The sequence below is a fragment of the Eublepharis macularius genome, chromosome 16 (genome assembly GCF_028583425.1).
Source record: "Eublepharis macularius isolate TG4126 chromosome 16, MPM_Emac_v1.0, whole genome shotgun sequence".
NCBI lineage: Eukaryota > Metazoa > Chordata > Lepidosauria > Squamata > Eublepharidae > Eublepharis > Eublepharis macularius.
Genome location: NC_072805.1, coordinates 43,449,816 through 43,469,894, shown reverse-complemented (window position 1 = coordinate 43,469,894; position 20,079 = coordinate 43,449,816). Strand labels below are relative to the sequence as shown.

The window sequence follows — 20,079 nt, the reverse complement described above, 5'->3', positions numbered from 1 at the left end:
GTTGCTATGCAGGTCTGCAGTAGAACAGCAGGATTCGAGTCCAGTGGCACCTTAAAGAGCGACAAGATTTTTAGGATATGCGCTTTTGAGAGTCAAAGCTCCTTTCTTCAGACAGATCTATATGAGTTTGCAACCCATCAGGTGGGGAGTCTATGATCCACATGAATGTCTCAATCTATGGGCTGAAGACAACTAGGTATAAGACAATTTCATATCATTTACTCCAAACCCTACTTTCCCACTTCTTGTATCCAAAGAAACCTCTTCACTTTTACCTGGATGGGTCAGTGTAACATTCCCCTTTGTAGTTCTTTGCATGTGCTTCACAGTACAGATCCCTTATCATTGCTGATTCAGGGAAGCAAGAGTAGGGTTAATAGTCCATCGATCCTGACATCTATTGCCTTTATTTCCTAAAACTGGTAAAAACAGGCTGCTGTCCAGGGTACTGATTGACTATGGCATTCCTCCCCACCACACACTAATTTCTCAGTCGGTAGCATCAGAAATCCCTCTTTATTTGGGAATTATCATCTCCTTTTACCTTCTTGAATGAGGGAAAACTTCCCCTTTAGATCACTTCAGCCTAGCACCAGCGATGGCTGCTTTAGAAACCAGAAAAAAATCCTGTCCTTTCATGGTTCAAAAATTATATCTAAGAACAACCCCTCTTGATTTTACCTGTTGCTTTTCTTCCTTTTTTTTGCTACCTTCAGTTTTCATATTTTTTTTGAAAAATCATTGTGTTCATGTTCATGATTATATTTTAGAGTGTTTTGGAGTATTGATTACTTAATTAATATTAGGGATGTAAAAAATGTTCAGGTCAAGTAGAACTACAGTAGTTTGGATGGATGTGTTTGTGTACAACTCTGGGAAGTAGAACCTCTGCACCCCGTGGCGCAGAGTGGTAAGCTGCAGTATTGCAGCCCAAGCTCTGCTCACGGCCTGAGTTCAATTCTGGCAGAAGCCGGGTTCATATAGCTGGCTCAAGTTTGACTCATCCTTCCATCCTTCTGAGGTCGGTAAAATGAGTGCCCAGTTTCCTGGATGTAATTTTAATATTTAATATTCTACACCCACCAATTTTAATGGTTTTTTATACGATGTTTTAATGTTTGTATAATGTTTTTACTGTTTTTAATTTGTTGTCAAACCGCCCTGAGCCCGTCTGACGGGGAGGGCGGTCTAAAAATGCAATTAAATAAATAAATAATAAATAAATAAAGTGTAGATGACTGGGGAAGGTAATGGCAAACCACCCCGTAACAAAAAGTCTGCCAAGAGAATGTTGTGATGTGACATCCCCCATGGGTCAGTAATGACTCAGTGATTGCACAGGGGACTACTTTTACCTTTTTTACCAGGGAAGTATTATATGGGTTTCCTACCTGGATTAGTGGGTTTAACCACCAGCTGGAGCAAATCCAGGCAATGTTTTTCAGGCATATCTTGGGGGTTTCAAATTGTGTTTGTTAAACAGCCATGTGTCTGGAAACTGGGCAGTGCTACCTTGATACCCGTGCTTGGATCTCAACATTTAAATTCTGGCTACGCATCCACTTTAGGGTTGAACCTGTGAGTTATATTTATCTGATGCTCATGGATGCTTTTACATCCAAATGGGCCTTCCTGGTTCAGAGGAAACTTCAATCTATAGGGACCTCCCTTGATTCCCTTCTAATGTTAACGGAGAACCAACTTTCAGATTCCTAAAATAAAGACTGCTAGATATTTGGTGATTCCGCAGACGTTAGATAATGTACTTCCAATCCTCTTTATAGATCATTTGGAACAGATTTCTTTGTGTGCGAAACAAAAAATCCACCTCAAACGATTGATAAAGTGCATTGAAAGTGCATTATACAATGTGTGTGGAATCAGCCAATGATAGGCAAACCCTCTGCTCTCTGGCACAGAAGACCTGTTCCCCATTGGAGTTTGGAATCATCCCTAAGTACAAAAGCCCTGCCGCTTATTTCTCGTCGCTGTCTTTCCCCCACCTACGCCGAGCTTTTATGCTAGCATGTTTTAACGTTTTACCCTCTGAAATTCTGTTTGGGAGATTTACAAACACACCGTACCCCAATAGATTATGTCCTTGTGGAAGGATGCAACCCGAATCCGTACTTCACATTTTATTTTATTGTGACTTTTATGTCCACGTGCAGGACTCCTTGATTAGCCCTCAGCTGATCAATTCTCAGGGTCAATCTGACAGAGGATTAGTTTCTTTCCTACTATCAGATCACTGTCCCCACACTACATATACGGTTGCATTGTATTTCTCAATTGCCATGTGGATTAGGGAGTATACGGTAAATTCTGTCGACTGATTTTGCTGTTCTTTTGGTTCCTGCCCTGCTTGTTGTCAATTGTTTTATTGTTTTATTGAATGTTGATAAAAGGTTGCTGATCTGACCTGGGAAGTAGAAAAGTGTTTTTTTTTTTTTAAAAAAAACACTTCATATAAATGATAATATTTTAACATTTTTTAAAAATCAAGACATATTAAACAAAACAGCTTTAAAAAAACCTTCCAATGTAAAAAACTATAAAATCAGTGCAATACCGGTGTAGACAGTTACCGATATATGTACTGGGGTGACGGAGAGTATAATAGGGCTTCTCGAATGCTGGAGAACCACCAAAAGTAATAAACTTGTTTAGGTTTGTGTACCCTCACTACTTCAATAATCTTCCTATTTTTCTTCATCTTTATGGAGAACAGGGAAAAAAAACATTTTTCCACTCTAGAGGTCACTATGAAATGTCCGTTCTTACGCACATCAGCCTTCTCCCTTCTGCCATAAATGGTGCTGACAACAGGCCCTCCATCCTTGCTTTGTCTCTGCATACAAGTTCTGACAGGAAACTGCATTTTCATAGATTTGTTGGAAGGAGAAAAGGGCTTTGTCATGCCTAAGTGTGTCAGCGAGGAAGTTAGCCCTGGACACGGCAGCCAAAGCAAAATGGATTTGAGACCGAGACTGAGGCTTGCGAAGATTTTCACAGGACAGAATAATCAGAGGAAAATACAACAGTTTTGCTAGAAGAAAACAGATGGAGTACATAAAGAGAACAGGAAAATGGCAAGGTTAAGTGGCAGCTGACGTCTCTCCTATACAATCAGTTGTGAGAAAATGGATATTTAATGTATTTCAACAGAAAACAGAACTCTGGGTTTTTTTTAGAAGAGAGACAAAAACAGCCTCTGGCCCTAGGCAGAACAATACCGTGCAAATCTCATGTACCTTAATCTGTTTTCTGCAATTATTTGGACATAACCTTTTGCAGACCCTGGTAGTCATAAGTATTACAGGGTATGGGATGCTTCTCTTTTGAAGTGGGATTTCAAGTGTTTGAATATTCTTGTATTCAAGGAGAGTTCTCTGCAACTGATGAGCAAGGTGGTCCTCTGTGTGTTTATCAAGAACTATCTCACTGAGTTCAGCACGGCCTAGATAGGAGGAATTCAAGAGAGGTAGATATCCAAGACCGAAAAATAATGAAAATGGGAAAATCCTGCCATGTGAGTCAATGTGATGTGGTGGTTAGTGTAGTGGGATGGAACTTGAGAGATATGAGGGGCAGGCAGTTGGTGATGTGAAAGACCTTTGCCTAAAACCCTGGAGATCCACTGTCAGTCTGAGTAGACATTGTAGTAAAGAGTCTCGTAGCACCTTTAAGACTAACCAACTTTATTGTAGCATAAGCTTTCAAGAGCCACAGCTCTCTTAGTCAGATGCATCTGACAAAGAGAGCTGTGGCTCCTGAAAGCTTAAATTACAATAAAATTGGTTAGTCTTAAAGGTGCTACTGGACTCTTTACTATTTTGCTGCTATGGACTAACACTTTGCAGTTTGGCTGCAGTTTGGGCTGCTTCCAGCAGGATCCTAGATGCAACATCTTGAGTGTCACCTATATAAGAAAAAACGATGGACATAAATCAATATGCATTTACCATTTCTTTCACACCTGGAGCATTTGCCTAGTTCCTAAAGGATTCATGGGAACAGGGCGCTGAGTCTCTCGTTCAGATTGGACTGGGATATGAGATAGACAATTAAGATTCTTGAATGTATTATGATTATATAAATACACTGTAATATTATTGTACATGTATTGAACACACTTGTCATATGATATTGTTGCATGTTTCATACCTATATATACAGAGAGATTTTTCCATTTTCCGGGTGGCTTGCCACTTTTTTTGTTCTGTCTATGGACTAACCCGGCTAACTCCTCCGGATCTATGAGTAGACATTGACCTTGATGGACAATTGGTCTGGTTCAGTATAAGTTAGCTTCATATGAGTTCAACTCCCCAGTCAGACATGAAAGTTAATGGGTTACATTCAAAGCAGAATTATGAGTAGTTCAACTAGGCCAAATTTGGAAACGTATCAAAGGTCTTTCCAAGAATTTTGGCTCCCAGTGGTGGATTATCTTGCTGAACAAGAAATGGTTCCAGCAAATCCATACTTGCGAGATCTTATTTTTTTTTAATGTCTGGGAATTCCCTAAATGCCTGTCCAATGTTTATTTAGCATCGATGAGTCTGAAGGGATTCAGTAGGTTGTGCAGATTGCTTATTTTGTTCTTGTCAGTTTTTGTATCAAGCAGTTATTTATATTGACACTATGCTGTACAATTTTTATTAATATTTTTTTGGGGGGGAGGTTACTGGGTGACTTGAGCCTCTCTTTCCACCTTTCAGAAGATTGAAGTGCAGAGAAAGTGGGAGGGGGGAAACAATGTGTGACCCTGTGACAGCTGGTCCTGCTATCAGGATGCCCCATTCCAACTAGTGTATGCCTGGTTGCCCCTTGGTGGGAGATGAGAGGGAGGGAGGACAACTGTCTCTTCTTCCAAGGTTGCTACGTGATGATGCTAATCCCACCAGGCTTCACCTACTCTTCCATCTCCCTAGAGAGTTGGGGCATTGTGCCCAGAGTCCTTCATGGACAACCCAATCAAGTCAAGGTGGGCATGGCTTCAGGAAAATACACCTGGGACAAAGTAGGGCCTTACACACTTCAGTAGCTTAAAAGCCAAAAGGAGGGAGGGACTCGAGGGGAGCAGGGAATGAGGGACTCTAACCCAGATCCTGAGAAGGTATTCTCGTTGTCCAGGTGTATCAATGATCTCAGCAAGCCTCCTGGCCCCTTTTTGGGCCGTATCTCCTAGAAAGAGCTGGAAAACTCAACCAGGCTTCTATATGTTGTATATAGAAGCATTTAAGAGATCTTGTGGATGCTGTCAATTGTCATAATGTTCAATTGATGTTTTAGACTTTTTAGCAGAGTTTTATTGTTAAATCTATCACATTAAGTTTGTATTTATTATTGCTGTGACCCACTCTGAGTCTGCTTGGGTGGGTGGTGGGTGGGTGGGCTATAAATGCATGAATGTGTGAATGCGTGAATGCATGAATGAATGAATGCATGAAGTGAACATTCTGCTGGAAACAACACTGCTGTCTTTACTTGCTTGATTATGGAGGGCTATGGGTGTTTTCTGCATAGTCAATTAACGGTGATTCAGGTTCCATTCTGCTTCTTTTGATTTCAGAGTTTCACATATGAAAAAGAGGTGGATTTTGCAAACATTGGTTATAATATACACCCGCCCCCTAAATTTGTAACAGCCACTCTGTTTAAGGCAGGATAAAATAGCATGGATAATTGGCTATCCTAAGTTCAGCCTCTTCCAGCTTCCATTTAATAGGGAATCGGGAACTCAAGGCTTCAGGTGAGCTTGTCTTCTACAGCAAGGCTGGAATCAGGAATTGCTGCTAACACTCTCATTTCATGCAACCAATGTACTTACATATAACCTCATCAGGAGGTTTGGACTTGTCTGCCCCGAAGCCTCAAGAGATAAACCTGAGAAGCCCCCATCTGCAATGCACCATTCTTTTACAGGACAATGGGAATCAGTCAAGGGTCTTTTATAGAACTGTTTTTGGCCAATACAAATCCATGCATGAGAAGCAAGGTACAAGGCTGACCTCCTTCAGCCATCAGACTACCCAAAAGAAAAGAATTTTGGTAAAGCCACTTGACCAACCTTGCAGAAATTTATCTTGGCAATGCCTCTTGCTCAAATAAGAAACAAAACAGAGATAATTGACCAGCTCCCCCACAATGGGTTTTCATTTGGGTTAGAAAATGTTTAACACGTCCCAGGTATGAAATCAATTCTTAAGAGCCTTCATCCTTCTCTCCTCCTGCCCCACAGTGACAAAGTGCCTCCCCGTGCAAGGATTTGAAGCTTTTGATAATGATACAAAACAGATGCGTTCAAATCCACTGTGCTGGGAGTTCTGTAGTGGATTTCAGGCAGTGGTATCTTTTCTCAAAGGCAAGTTAATTGGGATATTAAGCAAGGTGCTGAAATGGGGTCATATCAAAGAATGACTGCAACGATGGCTGCAGTTAACAGGAAAATTAAGGGCACTGCAGCTTGGGCAGGGGCTTATGAGAGCCTTGTTTTAGATCCCCCAGCTCTATTCCACTAGCACAAGTCTTTTCTTCCGATGGAAGGAGCCTTCCTCAATGGAGAAAAGCACCTCCAGTAGTGGAATGTCCTTGGGGAGGGGAAGTGGCTCAATGGAAGAACGTCTGCTTTGCATGCAGAAAGTCCCAGGTTAAATTCTTGCATCTCCAGTTAAAAGTATCAAGAAGGAGGTGACATGAAAGACCTTTACCAGAGTCCCTGGACAGCCAATGTCAGTCTGAGTAGACAATACTGACCTTGATAAAGCAATGATACGATTCAGTATAAGGCTCTTTCATATGTTCAATGCAGCTGGTGTTTAGTAGCAAGCCTGAGTTGGATATGCAAGCAAGCAATTGGTATTGTACCTGGGGACCTGCTAATAGAGTTTTATCCTGCATACAAAAATTCAGTTTTGGCCAAAGGAGGAAAAAGATGGGAAAACGTTAGGATTTGGGGTATCTTTGGGGCTGCATTGCTCAGATTTCAAGAGTATCATACATTGCTGAGACAGCATTTGAGATTCTGCCACAGTTGCCTCTACAGTTGCCTCCACAGCCAGGAACATAGAAATTGGGAGAAAGGAAGGATTTTTTTCAGTTTGGCTTGTTGCAATCTGAGTTGGACAACTATCAGTTCATAACTATAGTTTGATTTATTGTGTATAGTCATTGCCCTAGATGGTAAGCGATACAAATTGTATACAAGCTATAGATCAGCAGATACACAGAAAATAACATGTAAAATCAGAAATCAGTTTTAAAATATGGTTACAAATTCAGTACAATAGGGATAAAAAACCACAATTATCTAAGTAACATCCCTTTGCATTGCCACCTCGGAGCGCATGTTCTTTACAGCAAGGGCAAATAATGAAACTCTATAAGACACATATGCATTTGTTTCAGATAACAAGAATGAAATTTTCTCCTTAACTGGGTATCATTTTAGTCTGGATAAAATACTTGCTAAAAATTTTGGCCCTTGGGCTAGAGTAAAGTGGTCAGAAAAGGATATAATTATCAATGGTTGTTGTGGATTTTCCAGGCTGTATTGCCGTGGTCTTGGCATTGTAGTTCCTGACATTTCACCAGCAGCTGTGGCTGGCATGTTCAGAGGTGTAGCACCAAAAGACAGAGATCTCTCAGTGTCACAAACTGAGTGTCACAGTGTCTGTCAGTGACTGTGACACTGAGAGATCTCTGTCTTTTGGTGCTACACCTCTGAAGATGCCAGCCACAGCTGCTGGCGAAACGTCAGGAACTACAATGCCAAGACCACGGCAATACAGCCCGGAAAACCCACAACAACCATTGTTCTCTGGCCGTGAAAGCCTTCGACAATACATCGATATAACTATCAGTTTATAATGTTAATGTTGAATTGGGGGCATTACATGCTGCTAATGTGCATGTTCTGAGCATGGAGAATATGAACTTCAGCAGCAGCATCACAAGAATTTAATGTCTAAGCACTAAGGGGACTCTGCTACTCTGCTATTGCCTTCCCTAGCCCTAACCCTCACTGTAACCATGATGTTCAGCAACATTCTCTTCCCATAGACCAAGGAAGCTTTCCATTTGTGTTGGGGAAGCAACGAAAAAGCCCCAAAAAGAGCTTTGATCTTTCACGAGGAGCCATGTTTTACAGGAAGTCAGGGATTTCCTCAACTTTGACCTTCAGCCGCACATCCTTTGGGAAAACAAAAGCACCTTTTCAATTGCAGGCCAGTGCAGAGAGTGGGAGGAGAGCTAGGAGGCAAGGCGACAAAACACCCCAGAAAACCACAATGGAGTTAAAATAGGCCACAGCTTTATTGATTACAGCTCGTAGAGCATTAGCGCTGCATAGGGCACTGGTCCGAACATTGGCTGACCCACCTGCCAGATGATGACTGCCACACACCCTCAGACCCCTGCTGAGGGGGGAAGACCATAGGATGACAATTAAGGGGATACCACTTGGGTGTGCACCCCTGTGTGGATCTCGTGCCACCTGAGAGTGAGGCGGACCTGACAGCCTCCAAGCTGGGCATGTGCCTGCCATGCCCCACTCCCCAGACCCCTTAAGGGGATCCCCATAATGAGGAAACAGAGCTCACAGGCCCTATTTCCCCCCAGACAGATTGGTGCCCAATGCCCACGCTGTCTGCTCTCTCCAAAGTTCTGACGAAAGGGAGGGCTGTGTGGGATCCTGGCATGAGCCAACTGTCGAGGGGCAGGGGCTGCACAGTGGACCTGTGCAGAAAGTGCACCTCCCAGGTCCTTAGTCCTCTTCCCTGCCCCTCACTGCCTAGGCCAGCCTGATTTGATTGGCTGGCCCAGGTGTTTGAATCGGGCCTGTGCGGGCTCCGCTCCCATGGAGGCTGTTGAAAGACTGTGCCACCCCTAATCTGCTGGCTATCCCGCATGCTGCCCTCCTGAGAAGCCTGCAACTGACCCCCCCCCCAGTTAAGTCTGGGAGTCTGCATTGCCAAGAAAGAAAATGACTTTGGAACCTGATTTGTTCGCCATAAGTTATCTGTCACAAATGCCAGCCAACATATTAACAGCCTTTGAGTCACAGAATTGGATTTATTATTACTATTTATTGAATTGGCTTGCAAACTGTTTACCAGGATTAGCTGAGCAACTCATGAATGACCAAGCTCGTGAAAGTCCGTGTAATATATTAGGCCAGGCGAAGACTAATTCCAGTGGTTAATCTGTCCCGTTCTCTTGTTTAAATATGCAATGATCTCTGCTGTTGAAAACAACACAACAGCCAGATAACAAAACCAAAACACCATTTGCAGTATCCACAGTCAGGTAAAACAGTGATAAGACATTAAGGAAAGATTGCCACACCGGGGATCTGGCTACATGTGGTTGAGGTGGGCGGACCACCAAACTAGTCTCCTGACAGAAGTGAGGTGTGGTCCTCCCAGATTGTGTACTCTTCTGGTAGCTGGCCACCCTGCCCCACGGATTTGTTAATGTCTGATGGATTAAGCGATATGTGCACGACAATTTTAAGGGATTTTTTTTTACTGATTGATGCTTTCATTTATGCTACCACCATATTTTTATTGTATCTATTAGATTACTGTGATCCACTCTGAGCCCGCTTGCGGGGAAAGCGGAATATAAATTTAATAGAATAAATTAAAATAATTAGTCGGTGGAATGTATGTTTTGCATGCTGGAGGTCCTTAAGAACAATTTCTTTAAACTTCTTGGTGAGGGCTACCCCCGGGAACTGCACCACTCATTATAACATCTCCCCAGTGATTCAGTCTCTCCAGTCTCCACCCTATATATTGGCCTTTATTTCTCATTGTATTTATTCCCTCTCCTTATTTAAACATTTACATGCTGCCTTTCCACCCAAAATAGGGCCCTTCAGTCAAACAACAATTTTTTTAAAAAATTAAAACATTAAAACAACATTTTAAAAAATATAGATACAATAAAAACCTAGAAACACACATAATAATAAAAAACATAGAAACACATAAAAACAAACACACACACACAACCAGGGAGAAGGGCCAATAAGAGTTACAGAGGGAGACCAAATAAAACAAAAAAAAGTTTTCATTTGCTGGTGAAAGGCAATGACAGATGGAGACAGGCTGTCCTTAAGGTACGCCCTATGGGGCTTTAAAGATCAACACAACAGAAACAAACTGGGAGCCAGTGTAGATTAAACGAGACTGGAGTCATATGGTCCCTACAACCTCCTCCAGTCAAACTGTGCCCACAGCATTCTGTACCAATTGCAGCTTCTAGACAGTCTTCAAGGGCAGCCCCACATGAAGCACATTACAGTAATCTAATCTACGTGTTACCAGGTACTGTACCTTTTGCTCCTTCTCTTCTATGCCTATTGGCTGATCAAGGACCCCTCACTCTCTATCAAAGTCTGTCCATTCTCCTCTTCAACCCCAGTGCACAGAACTCCCAAAAAATGCAAGCATTTTCCCCCGATATCATTTCAATATGACAGTATTACATGGTTGAATTATGTCCATTTCTACTATAAAGATCAGAGCTAATCTCCCTATTTTGGGCCCCTACTCAGCTAAGGTGCATAGCTACTTGTTCGAGGTAAGAATCAAATTATGCAACGACTGGAAAGAATAACTGTGCCACAGAGAGTTTCGAATGATCTGATCTGGATCAATCGGACCCATTTTTTAGGTCTATTGAGTGGAATGAAATGACCCACTTCTGTCTGGCGGAGGACCAGAATTCCATTCACCCGCAACAACAGCTTGGAAAATATTTATACCTTTCAGTGGAGAGATTTCAGCTCCTTTTATTTTTATCTGCATTTGGGCCTTTAAAATAATTCATAAAGCGACGAATGAAGAAAAGGACATTTAAAAAAAAAATACGCACACACAAAGGAATTCAGGAACTGCAAAGATTTTCAAGCAACTCATATACTTTCATGTATCAAGAAAAATCAAGGGGGATGAATCGTGCTGTTTTCTTGACTTCACAATACATCTTCATTGATTCCAGCTCATTGTTTTTTTTCCCAAAGACTGACTAATCAAGTTGAACGTTTTCCTTCTGCAGAACTTCTCGACTGCAGTTTGCGCAACAGGGCTTCGGCTGGCCTGCTGAGCGGCAGAATTATACAACGGGCCGCACAGAAAGAGTTGCAGCCTATTAAAATATACATTTGCATCTGCTTTCTGGCTCATCTAACATGCCGCAATATTTTTTATGTGATTTGCAAGGCTTAAGAGGGGAGATTGGCTCTTTCCAAAGGAAATACATTTGGGTTGTAATCTCGCATATGCTGTAATGGATTTGGCATGTTCAGTGTTGTGGTTTAAAGTATCAATGGAGAGTTTCCCTCAGAGCATCACTTTTGCCCTGCGGCATTCAGTACTTGGCAGAAATCCAGGCATTGGGGGGTTCCGACAGGAAGCCCTACAGCCCAAACAGTAATTCTGCGCCACCAGGACTAAATATTACAGAAGGAAACTGGTGGGGAAAGAGCCAACAAGTTTCAGACATCCTATGGCCACTCCATAGGGTTTTCAAGGCAAGTGGTATTCAGAGGGGGTTTGCCATTACCTGCCTCTGCATAGTGACCCTGGTCTTCCTTGGTTTTCTCCCATCCAAGTACTAACCAGAGCCAACCTTGCTTAGTTCCCAAGATCTGATGAGATTGGGGTAGCATGGGGCATCCAGGTCAGGGCTAGGAACAAACTACTGGAGGTTAAATTGACTAAATTCTCTAAATTCCAGGAGTTAGGAGATAAAGAAGAGTCAATCCAACCGGCTCCCTGCTATGTCACTAAACTGACCCATCTACTTTTCATTCACAAAACCTCTGCTGGCTTTCTGCTAGTTGCCACATTAAGCTTCTTGTTCCTAGCTAGTTTCTTGATCTGCCCAGTTGTGTTAGATCTTTCTGTCCCCCACAACTATGGAAACTGTAGCTTTTGTTGTAAAGATACTGAGCTACTTCTTCTTGCCCTTTACAATCTCTGGGACCTGACCTTTTTGGAGTGTCTGACGGAGAAAGAGCTGTTGATATGGGAACAATCACAAATCATTGCCGTATTCACAACAGCAGATTTTGAAAACAATACCTAATGGGGGACTACCAAAGAACGTTTGAGTGTGTGCATGAGGGAGGGGTCCTGGTGCTTATCGTCAAACAGGAGACTCAGGATAATCAAACATAATGGATCTCATGTGTGAAAAAATTAATATGATGTCATGTTACCTTCATTGCTTATGCATGGTATCCCGATCAAGTTAACCAATCAAGTTTAAGCAAGGTGACAATAATGCGTATCGCAATGCAATGTGCAAGAACTCACCTGGTAGGTGGCTGCCACTTCCCTGTCAAGGGGTCGTGTCACGAGGACCTCTCCGGTACTCTCAGTGATCTTGAAAAACCCTTTAGGCTCCTGTTCCACTCCCTTCCCAGAGATTCTGAATTTTGAGCCCTCTGGTCTGTCATTGTCTACAACCTGCACGAGGAAAACAAAAAGGAAGAGAATTCAGGCCAAATCACTGGCAAGAAAATCTTAGGAACACCTCGGAGGCTACTTAAGCGTATCAAGTTGCCTGCCAACACAAGCAACCTCTCGCCATACTGGCTCTCGTCCACTCTCGCAGTGGAAGAAAATGGGGGGAAATGCCATTGCAGATGCAGCAACATCATTTCTGATCACCGCATCCAGAACACTCTAGGAATTTCCCCAATCTCTATGGTCCTCATCACAGGATTTTTAAAATTTCTTTTTTGTATTCTTTGAAGTTGACTTTAATTTTTTGAGATGCCTTTGTTTTCTTTTTTTATTTATTTAAAATTAATTTATTAACAGACTGTATCATATACAAAATAAAAAAAACATACACAGATAAAATACAAGTTATAAATAAGTATACTGGTATCTACTGACCATGTTACTGATCCAAAACCTTCTTTCCAGTCTCCACCAATACGCAAACTCACTCTTCATTCAATTATAATATCAATGCCTCCTTTAGTTACATAATTACAGGTTCTATTCTCTGTATTGCTCCTGACCATAAAAGGGCCATTTCCACACTACTCACCTTCATCCAGAATGGGGTGCAACATCATGAAAAAAACACGGAAGATAGCGTCTTCTCGCACAAGTTTTGCGCGATGTCATGCAAAACTCGTGCGAGAAGACGCTATCTTCCACGTTTTTTCGTGACGTTGCACCCCATTCTGGATGAAGATGAGTAGTGTGGAAACAGCCAAGATCTCTCTTACTGGTATCTCTGTTTTTCTGATATGCAGTTAATTTCACTAAGATATAGATCTTTTTTTTACTTTCAACAACCAATCTTGTAGTTTGAGGTGGGTGGGTGGGGTTGTTTCCATTGTCTGGCAAAAAGCCCAAGAAAGAGCCATTTGGGCAAAAAGCCCACGAAAGAGCCATTTGTCTGGAGTTTTGTATTTCAGGAGGTAGACAGGAGTTGGACAAGATAGTCTATAAGGACATATCCATCTCTATGGACTGGAGGGGGGCAAGTGACGTATATGCTTTCCTTTGCGCTCACATAACTGTCCTGGTATTGAAGTGAATGGGCAAACCCAGGAGTGCCTAAGAAATCATAACTAGAAAATACAAAAAAAATCTGTGTTCAAGGAGTATAGACTTTACAGCTCTTCATTACCTCCTATCTAATTCCCTTCTCTTGCTATTGCTTTTACAGTCTTTGTCACCTCTTCTTCTGAATTTTGCACTCTCACTCTCTCTCACACAAACACATTCAGCTCTCCTTCTCACACTCAAGGCTGCACAAGGAAGGGATTTCTACACCAAAGAATGAAGAAGATCCTGGTTCATAAACCCAACGGTGGGTGGCTAGCTTTGTACGTGTTCTTTTAAGACTGGAGTAACAGCACAAACCATTACAGAGAAGAGAGCTTTAAAATTTGCAATAATTTGTTTAATGTTTAATTAGCCACAAGAGGGAGCTACGTGCTCCCAGAAATAAGACAGAAATATGAACATCTTCTAATTAAAATGCTCATATAATGGCACCATGGTTCAAAAGAAGCGTGCTCCCCTGTTTGCATTATGTCCAAGCAGAAATCAGGACTGTCACTTTGTGCAGCAGTCTTTGGTTAAAAGAGCAAGGAAAGGAAGAAACACCATTCCAACATCTCTTCTTCATGCTGCACTCAGAAAGCATCTTTGCCTCTGATGAGAACAAAGTTTGAAGTCCTTTTGAAGCTATTAGTTAGCTTCTCTCTGCACAAGACATGTTACATGAGAACGCTCAAGTGTAGGACACAATGTTAACCAGGAAGCATAGTTTTAAAAGATAGAGCCAAAGGCTATGTCAATTTCACCTTTCTACAGAGCCAGCAAAGATTGCTCCTCCAACGGTTTGTCAATTTCCTCTTCGCCTCCCCAAAGGCTCTGTCAGGCAAAGATGGAATGAAAAAACTCTCTGAGGAGTGATCTTTGCCTGCTCTGTAGAGAGGTGAAATTGAAACTACACTTCCAGGCTAACATTGCATCTCTCTACATTGAGTGTTCTTGTGTCAGAGGTCTCGTGCAGAGAGACTCTCAGTCAGCTCTGGCTTTGCTCTCAGAATGGCTACTGCACAGTCCCTAGAGTTGCCAACCTCCAAGTAGGGTCTGGACTTCTCCTGAATTTACAACATCTCTAGGGCACCAAGATGGTTGGAGAAAATGGCAGCTTTGGAGGGTAGGCTGGCAACACATCACTGCTGACCTCTCTCTCTCCAATCTCTCCAGCCTGCATCCCCAAATCGCCAGGAATTTCCCAAACTTATTGGCAACCCTAACAGCCACAAACTCACAAGGGTAGCAGGAAAGAGCAAGAGTCCAGCAGTACTTATAAAACTAACAAAATGTGTCGTAGGGTGTGAGCTTTCATGAGTGACAGCTCACTTCTTCAGATAGGTGATCACCAGGTTTCTTGCCACCTCCTGTGGACAGGGTGGCAAACTGCCCGGAGTTTGCCACTACCATGGGGCACCTGAGAACACTTGTGTGGACCCAGGTCTCTCAGACTGCAGTTTGACAGTTTTACCCCTACACAACGTTTGGTTTCGGCGACATTTTTGGGAGGAAACCAAGCCCATTTTAGTTATGAAATACTTATTGCATCACATCAGCTGTGAATGTTGGAAGGCCCCATAGATTTTGTTAAGAAAAGCAGCACTTTAAACGTGAGCTGCCTGCAGTTGGTGCAGATTTTGTCTATAAGGGTCTTCGTGCCACACATGGAGAAAGATTCGGAGAAAAGCTGCCTGCCTTCCAAGGCCTTGCAGAGAACTTTTGGATCCACACACTTGATGTTCCTGTAACCTTCAACAAGAGCTAAAAAAGCATCTGAGAGGCGGAAAGGGGCTACAAAAGAAAGTCGGGAAGGAAACTGCTGATCCCGAAGCAATCTGCAGCTTCACTGGGAGGCAAGTTCAAATTAAAGGAACTGGCACTGGGAAAGTTAATAAAAGCCCACAAACAGCGTAAAACAAATCGGCCAGTTGACTTAGCAATCCCCTCCATTCCCCGAATCTTGGCCAGGACAAATTTACCAGCTGCTATTTTTCAGCGGCTGTTACCATGTCCCTTCCAGCTAGGCTCATTCCAACATTCTGATCCCTCTGCTGCTCTGATCTTATCACAGAAGTAAATCAGAGAGTGTTTTCAAAGGAGCGAGAGAGAAAGAGATAAGTGGAGAGGGGTGAAAAAACTCGTACGCAATATCCCTAGGAGATACTTTTTTTGTTGGGGGGGGGAGGAGCTTTACAACCATAGCAATTCTACTTTCAGCAACGTTATTACAACTTTGCAACCCTGAAGGTGTGACCGCTTAATAACAGCAATTTTTCTAGCTCAAAATGTCCTGTCGGATACACTCCATGCCTTCCCAAAGTACGGATCAAATAAAATGTGTTCTCCTCTTCAGTCCAATGAGCTTGTGTGTGACATTCATCCATGCACTTCAGGACTGTCTGGTCCAATGTTACTCATTCCACAGCTTGCAGAGAACCACTTTCACAATTGGTGGTGGAGAGTGCTATCAAGCCATAGCTGACTTATGGCAGTGGGGTTTTCATGGCAAGAGACTATCAGAGGTGGTTTGCCATTGTCTGCCTTAGCAACCCTGGCCTCCATTGGAGGTCTCCCATCCAATTACTAACCAAGGCTGACCCTGCTTAGCTTCTGAGATCTGATGAGATCGGACTTGCCTGAGCTATCCAGGTCAGGGTACATTCATAATTACCATCAACCAAGGGAGCCACATTTTCTTCCATCCTTAGCATAAGGCCTACATGTACCTTAAGGAGATTTCACAGCTTACATTTTCTTCAGCAGATGTTTCAAGGTGGGAACTACCTTCTAACCACAAGTCCACTGCAAGGACTGAAAGCATGGGGCAGGTTCTGTACTGGGCAACAGCGCTCGGAAGAACCACAGGTAGCAAGTCAGAGAGTTCCATGTGGCTCCCAAGCCACTGAGTGATTGTTATTGGTCTAGTCCAACCAGCAGTTGCTCTCCAAGGTATTCAATAGAGGTTCCCTCCTCTTTTACCTGAGATTCTTCAGCCGTAGGTGCCAGGAGTAAGGAATAGTTTTGTTTTCTTGAATATTCCTTTATATTTTGTCAACGGTTTCAGTTCTCTGCTTATTTGTTTTCAAGATTTGTTTGTATTTAGGACTGCTGGTCCCCTGCTGAGGGTAGGGGTTCCGTCATCCCCGGATGCTGCCTATGCCACTGCTTACCTGACTGGCAGAGGAGCAGGGAGGCACGGGGAATTGGCCAACTGCATGCACTCCATCTGGGAGGCACAGGGCAGAAATGAGCATGCTCCCACTCATCACGTCAGAAAATAATGTCATTTCCAGTGCAATGAGGAAGCAATGGATCACACCAGGAACAGATTCTGTAAAGGTTCTATACAGATTCCCCCCACCCCCGTCCCCAGTTTTGGCCCCCACGGGATCTGGCAAACCTGTGCATCATGCATGTACGTATACAGTCTTCACATGCAATTTATAAATAAAATGAGGGAGGGGATAAGCCAGCAATAGATCCAGGATAAGACAAAAGGAAGTACTTTTTTCACTCATTAGGGTATTAGTACAATCCTAAGCAGAGTTACTCCACTGAAACCAATGGGCATAAACTGGAGTAAGTCTGTTTAGGATTGCACTATAAATTATGTAATTTGCAGCCAATGGTCGTAGTGATGGTCAAGACAGAGCACAGATGGCTTTAAAAGAAGATTAAACAGATTCATGGGGGATATGGTTACTGGCCATGGTAACTTAAGGGAACCATCATATCCAGAGGCTGTAAGCATCTGATCTGAAGGCTTCGATCACAGCTCTCTGTTCAAGGCAGGAAGCATGTCAGTCAAAGACTTCCTGACACATTTTCAGTACAAATTAGAGTTTGTTTGTGATTCCTGAATGCAGCCACACACTCAAAGCACCTCTATCCTGCTTCTACAATATGTGGATAACAAAACCAGTCTCACTGTTAGGATGGAAGCGCTAATATATATATAAAGTTCTGCATAAATATTTGGGATTGTTTTTATACATAGTTCTTTCTTAAAAATAGGAAGTCCAAAGTCTTACATTATGAAAGGTGGGGGTGAGTAAAATGAAAACGTGTGAGGGAAAAGTATGTTGTTGAGATTTTTCTTGCTTTCTTTGAGGGAAAAATATCCCGTCATATCTGATTTTATCAGGGTTTTTTTTATTATCACAAACTTTAATAAATGTTTATCTCTCTCCTTTTTTGACAGGCAAAGTACTGATAGTAAATAAATAGGCACAGTTTAACTTAACAAACAGAACTGTACATCTGGCTCTTAACGTTTAGCTATATTTTTTACAGGTTAATTAGGTTTCTTCAGACCTCTGATGCTGCATCCTCATGGACCACTTTTACCTGGGAGATGCATGTGAGTGCAGATTTTTTTCACTTTTATTTTGTTTTAAGTGGAGTATAATAGGGGATAGGCTTTGCATCCCAGTGAGAAAGGTGGGCTACAAATGAAGCTAACAACAATAACAATAAAATAAACTGACCCCTAGATTTTTGGATAAAATCTGACTTGGTGAACATGCAAAAAAACCCCGCCCAAGATAACAACTGAACAATTGCAAACAGCTGGACTACTTGGAACATGGCACATTCTAAGGTGATAACTCACTGATTTGTAGATTCTTGGATAAAATTTGAGTTGGTGAAGGACCAAAAACTTCTAACCCAAACATCTAGTGAACCATGATAACATCCTCATCGTTATCAACAACATCATCACCACCAACAACATCAATACCATCATCAAAATCATCACAATAACATGAACAACAAAAACATCCTCCTCCTCCTCCTCAACATCTTCATCATCATCAACAACATCAATACCATCATCAAAATCATCAACAATATCAACAACAAAAACATCATCATCCTCAACATCATCAGCATCATCAACAACATCAGTATCATCATCAAAGTCATCAGCAAGAGCATCAAAAACAAAAACATCATCACCACCATCTCCATCACCATCTCCATCACCACCACCACCACCACCATCGTCATGTCCCTCAATACAGGTATTGAGGTATGGGGGGAGGGGTTATATATCTAGCAGACACAGCTCAAAATCCACATGCTTCCCCCAAAGTGGCAAACAAAGCAAAGCAAAAATATCTTCAAGATTTATTGGTCTGCAATACATATATACATATTAATGTAGTTCAAACCCAGGGAACATCAGAAAACGGTTGACCAGATGTACAGCTTCTCTAAGATGTTAGTGTCCAAAAGCACTGAAATGATCTTAAGATCCAAGTTCAAGTCTCTCGATTGGACTGAATAACTTATTTCTCTCTCATCTTTCACCCACTTCTAAGAATGATTATGATGATAAAAATGAGATGAGAGATAAAGCCCTCGATGTAGGATGAGCTGACCAGAAATAGCTTAGAGCTTTAAACAAGAACGATGGTGCGGTAATGTGTCTTAACATTCCTAATCTTGTTATCTTCAAGCCTGGTTAGAATGCTGTAGAATAAGAACTGCAATCCTGGAAATCTAAAGTCAAGAAATGAACAGTGCAACAGCAGCGGTCAACAATTGCACCAAAGGCAATTTGGCTCAAAAGACCCAATCTCCTCCCACATAAAACATGATTTTCCAAAAGTGTACCACAATCCGGGGTATTATTTTTCATATAATTTCTCTAATGAGTCTCTTGTAATTGAAATTATCTTAAATTGAGTTTGTTACATTTAGATCTTTTCCCTCCCAGATGGGAAATGCTTAGCACCCAGTTCCCATATGTAGCATATAACCCACAGATCTAATTATAGATTTATTCTCAGTCTGTAGTTCCCTAGGAAACAAATCCATGGCTTGTATACAGAAGGTCACAAGAGGAAGGTTTTTTTAAAATATATATATATATTCTTTGTATAAGTAACTTATCTAGAGGTCACAGGTTTGGATCTTGGCAGGGTGAGGATACTTCTGTCAAGGATAGTAAACTACTCCACAGGAGCAATCTAATACCTTCAACATTTTAATCTGGTAAGCCCTTAATACCTAAATAATTAAGCATCCCCTACAAAAAAAATGCTGTGGAGAGACAAAGCGGAAAATACATATTGGCTAGAACTATAAAAGAATAAGAAACAATTCTGAAGAGGTAAAACAGGAGATGAGAAACTGTTTCTTAAGTTCGAGGCAACATAAACCATCCCAAACAATTTAATCAATAGTATTGGTCTGGCTCATCATCTAACATGGGGAAGATGTACAAGCAGGTATGGTGCATCACATTCATTCAGAATCGTTCTATAAGCTACATGGCTCTAAACACTAAGAGGAACTCTCTAGGAATTTCCCAGATCTCTATAGTTTCTGGGTGGTAGCTGAGTTGGTCTGCAGCCGAACAACAGGATTTGAGTCCAGTGACACCTTAAAGCTCAACAAGATTTTCAGGATGGAAGCTTTTGAGGGTCAAAGCCCCCTTCTTCAGATAAGGTGCTAATGGACTTGAATCTGTCAGGTTTTACCA

At 42.0% G+C, this 20,079-nt stretch overlaps 1 protein-coding gene across 1 annotated transcript in view; it reads right to left on the bottom strand.

Annotated features, from left to right (window-relative positions):
• CDH13 (cadherin 13) overlaps positions 1–20,079 on the bottom strand; it is an 879,383-nt gene that overhangs the window by 428,091 nt on the left and 431,213 nt on the right. Inside the window, exon 5 of the mRNA XM_055000790.1 lies at positions 12,333–12,485. Coding sequence (XP_054856765.1) covers positions 12,333–12,485 — 153 coding nt within the window. The remainder of the gene's footprint in view (positions 1–12,332; positions 12,486–20,079) is intronic.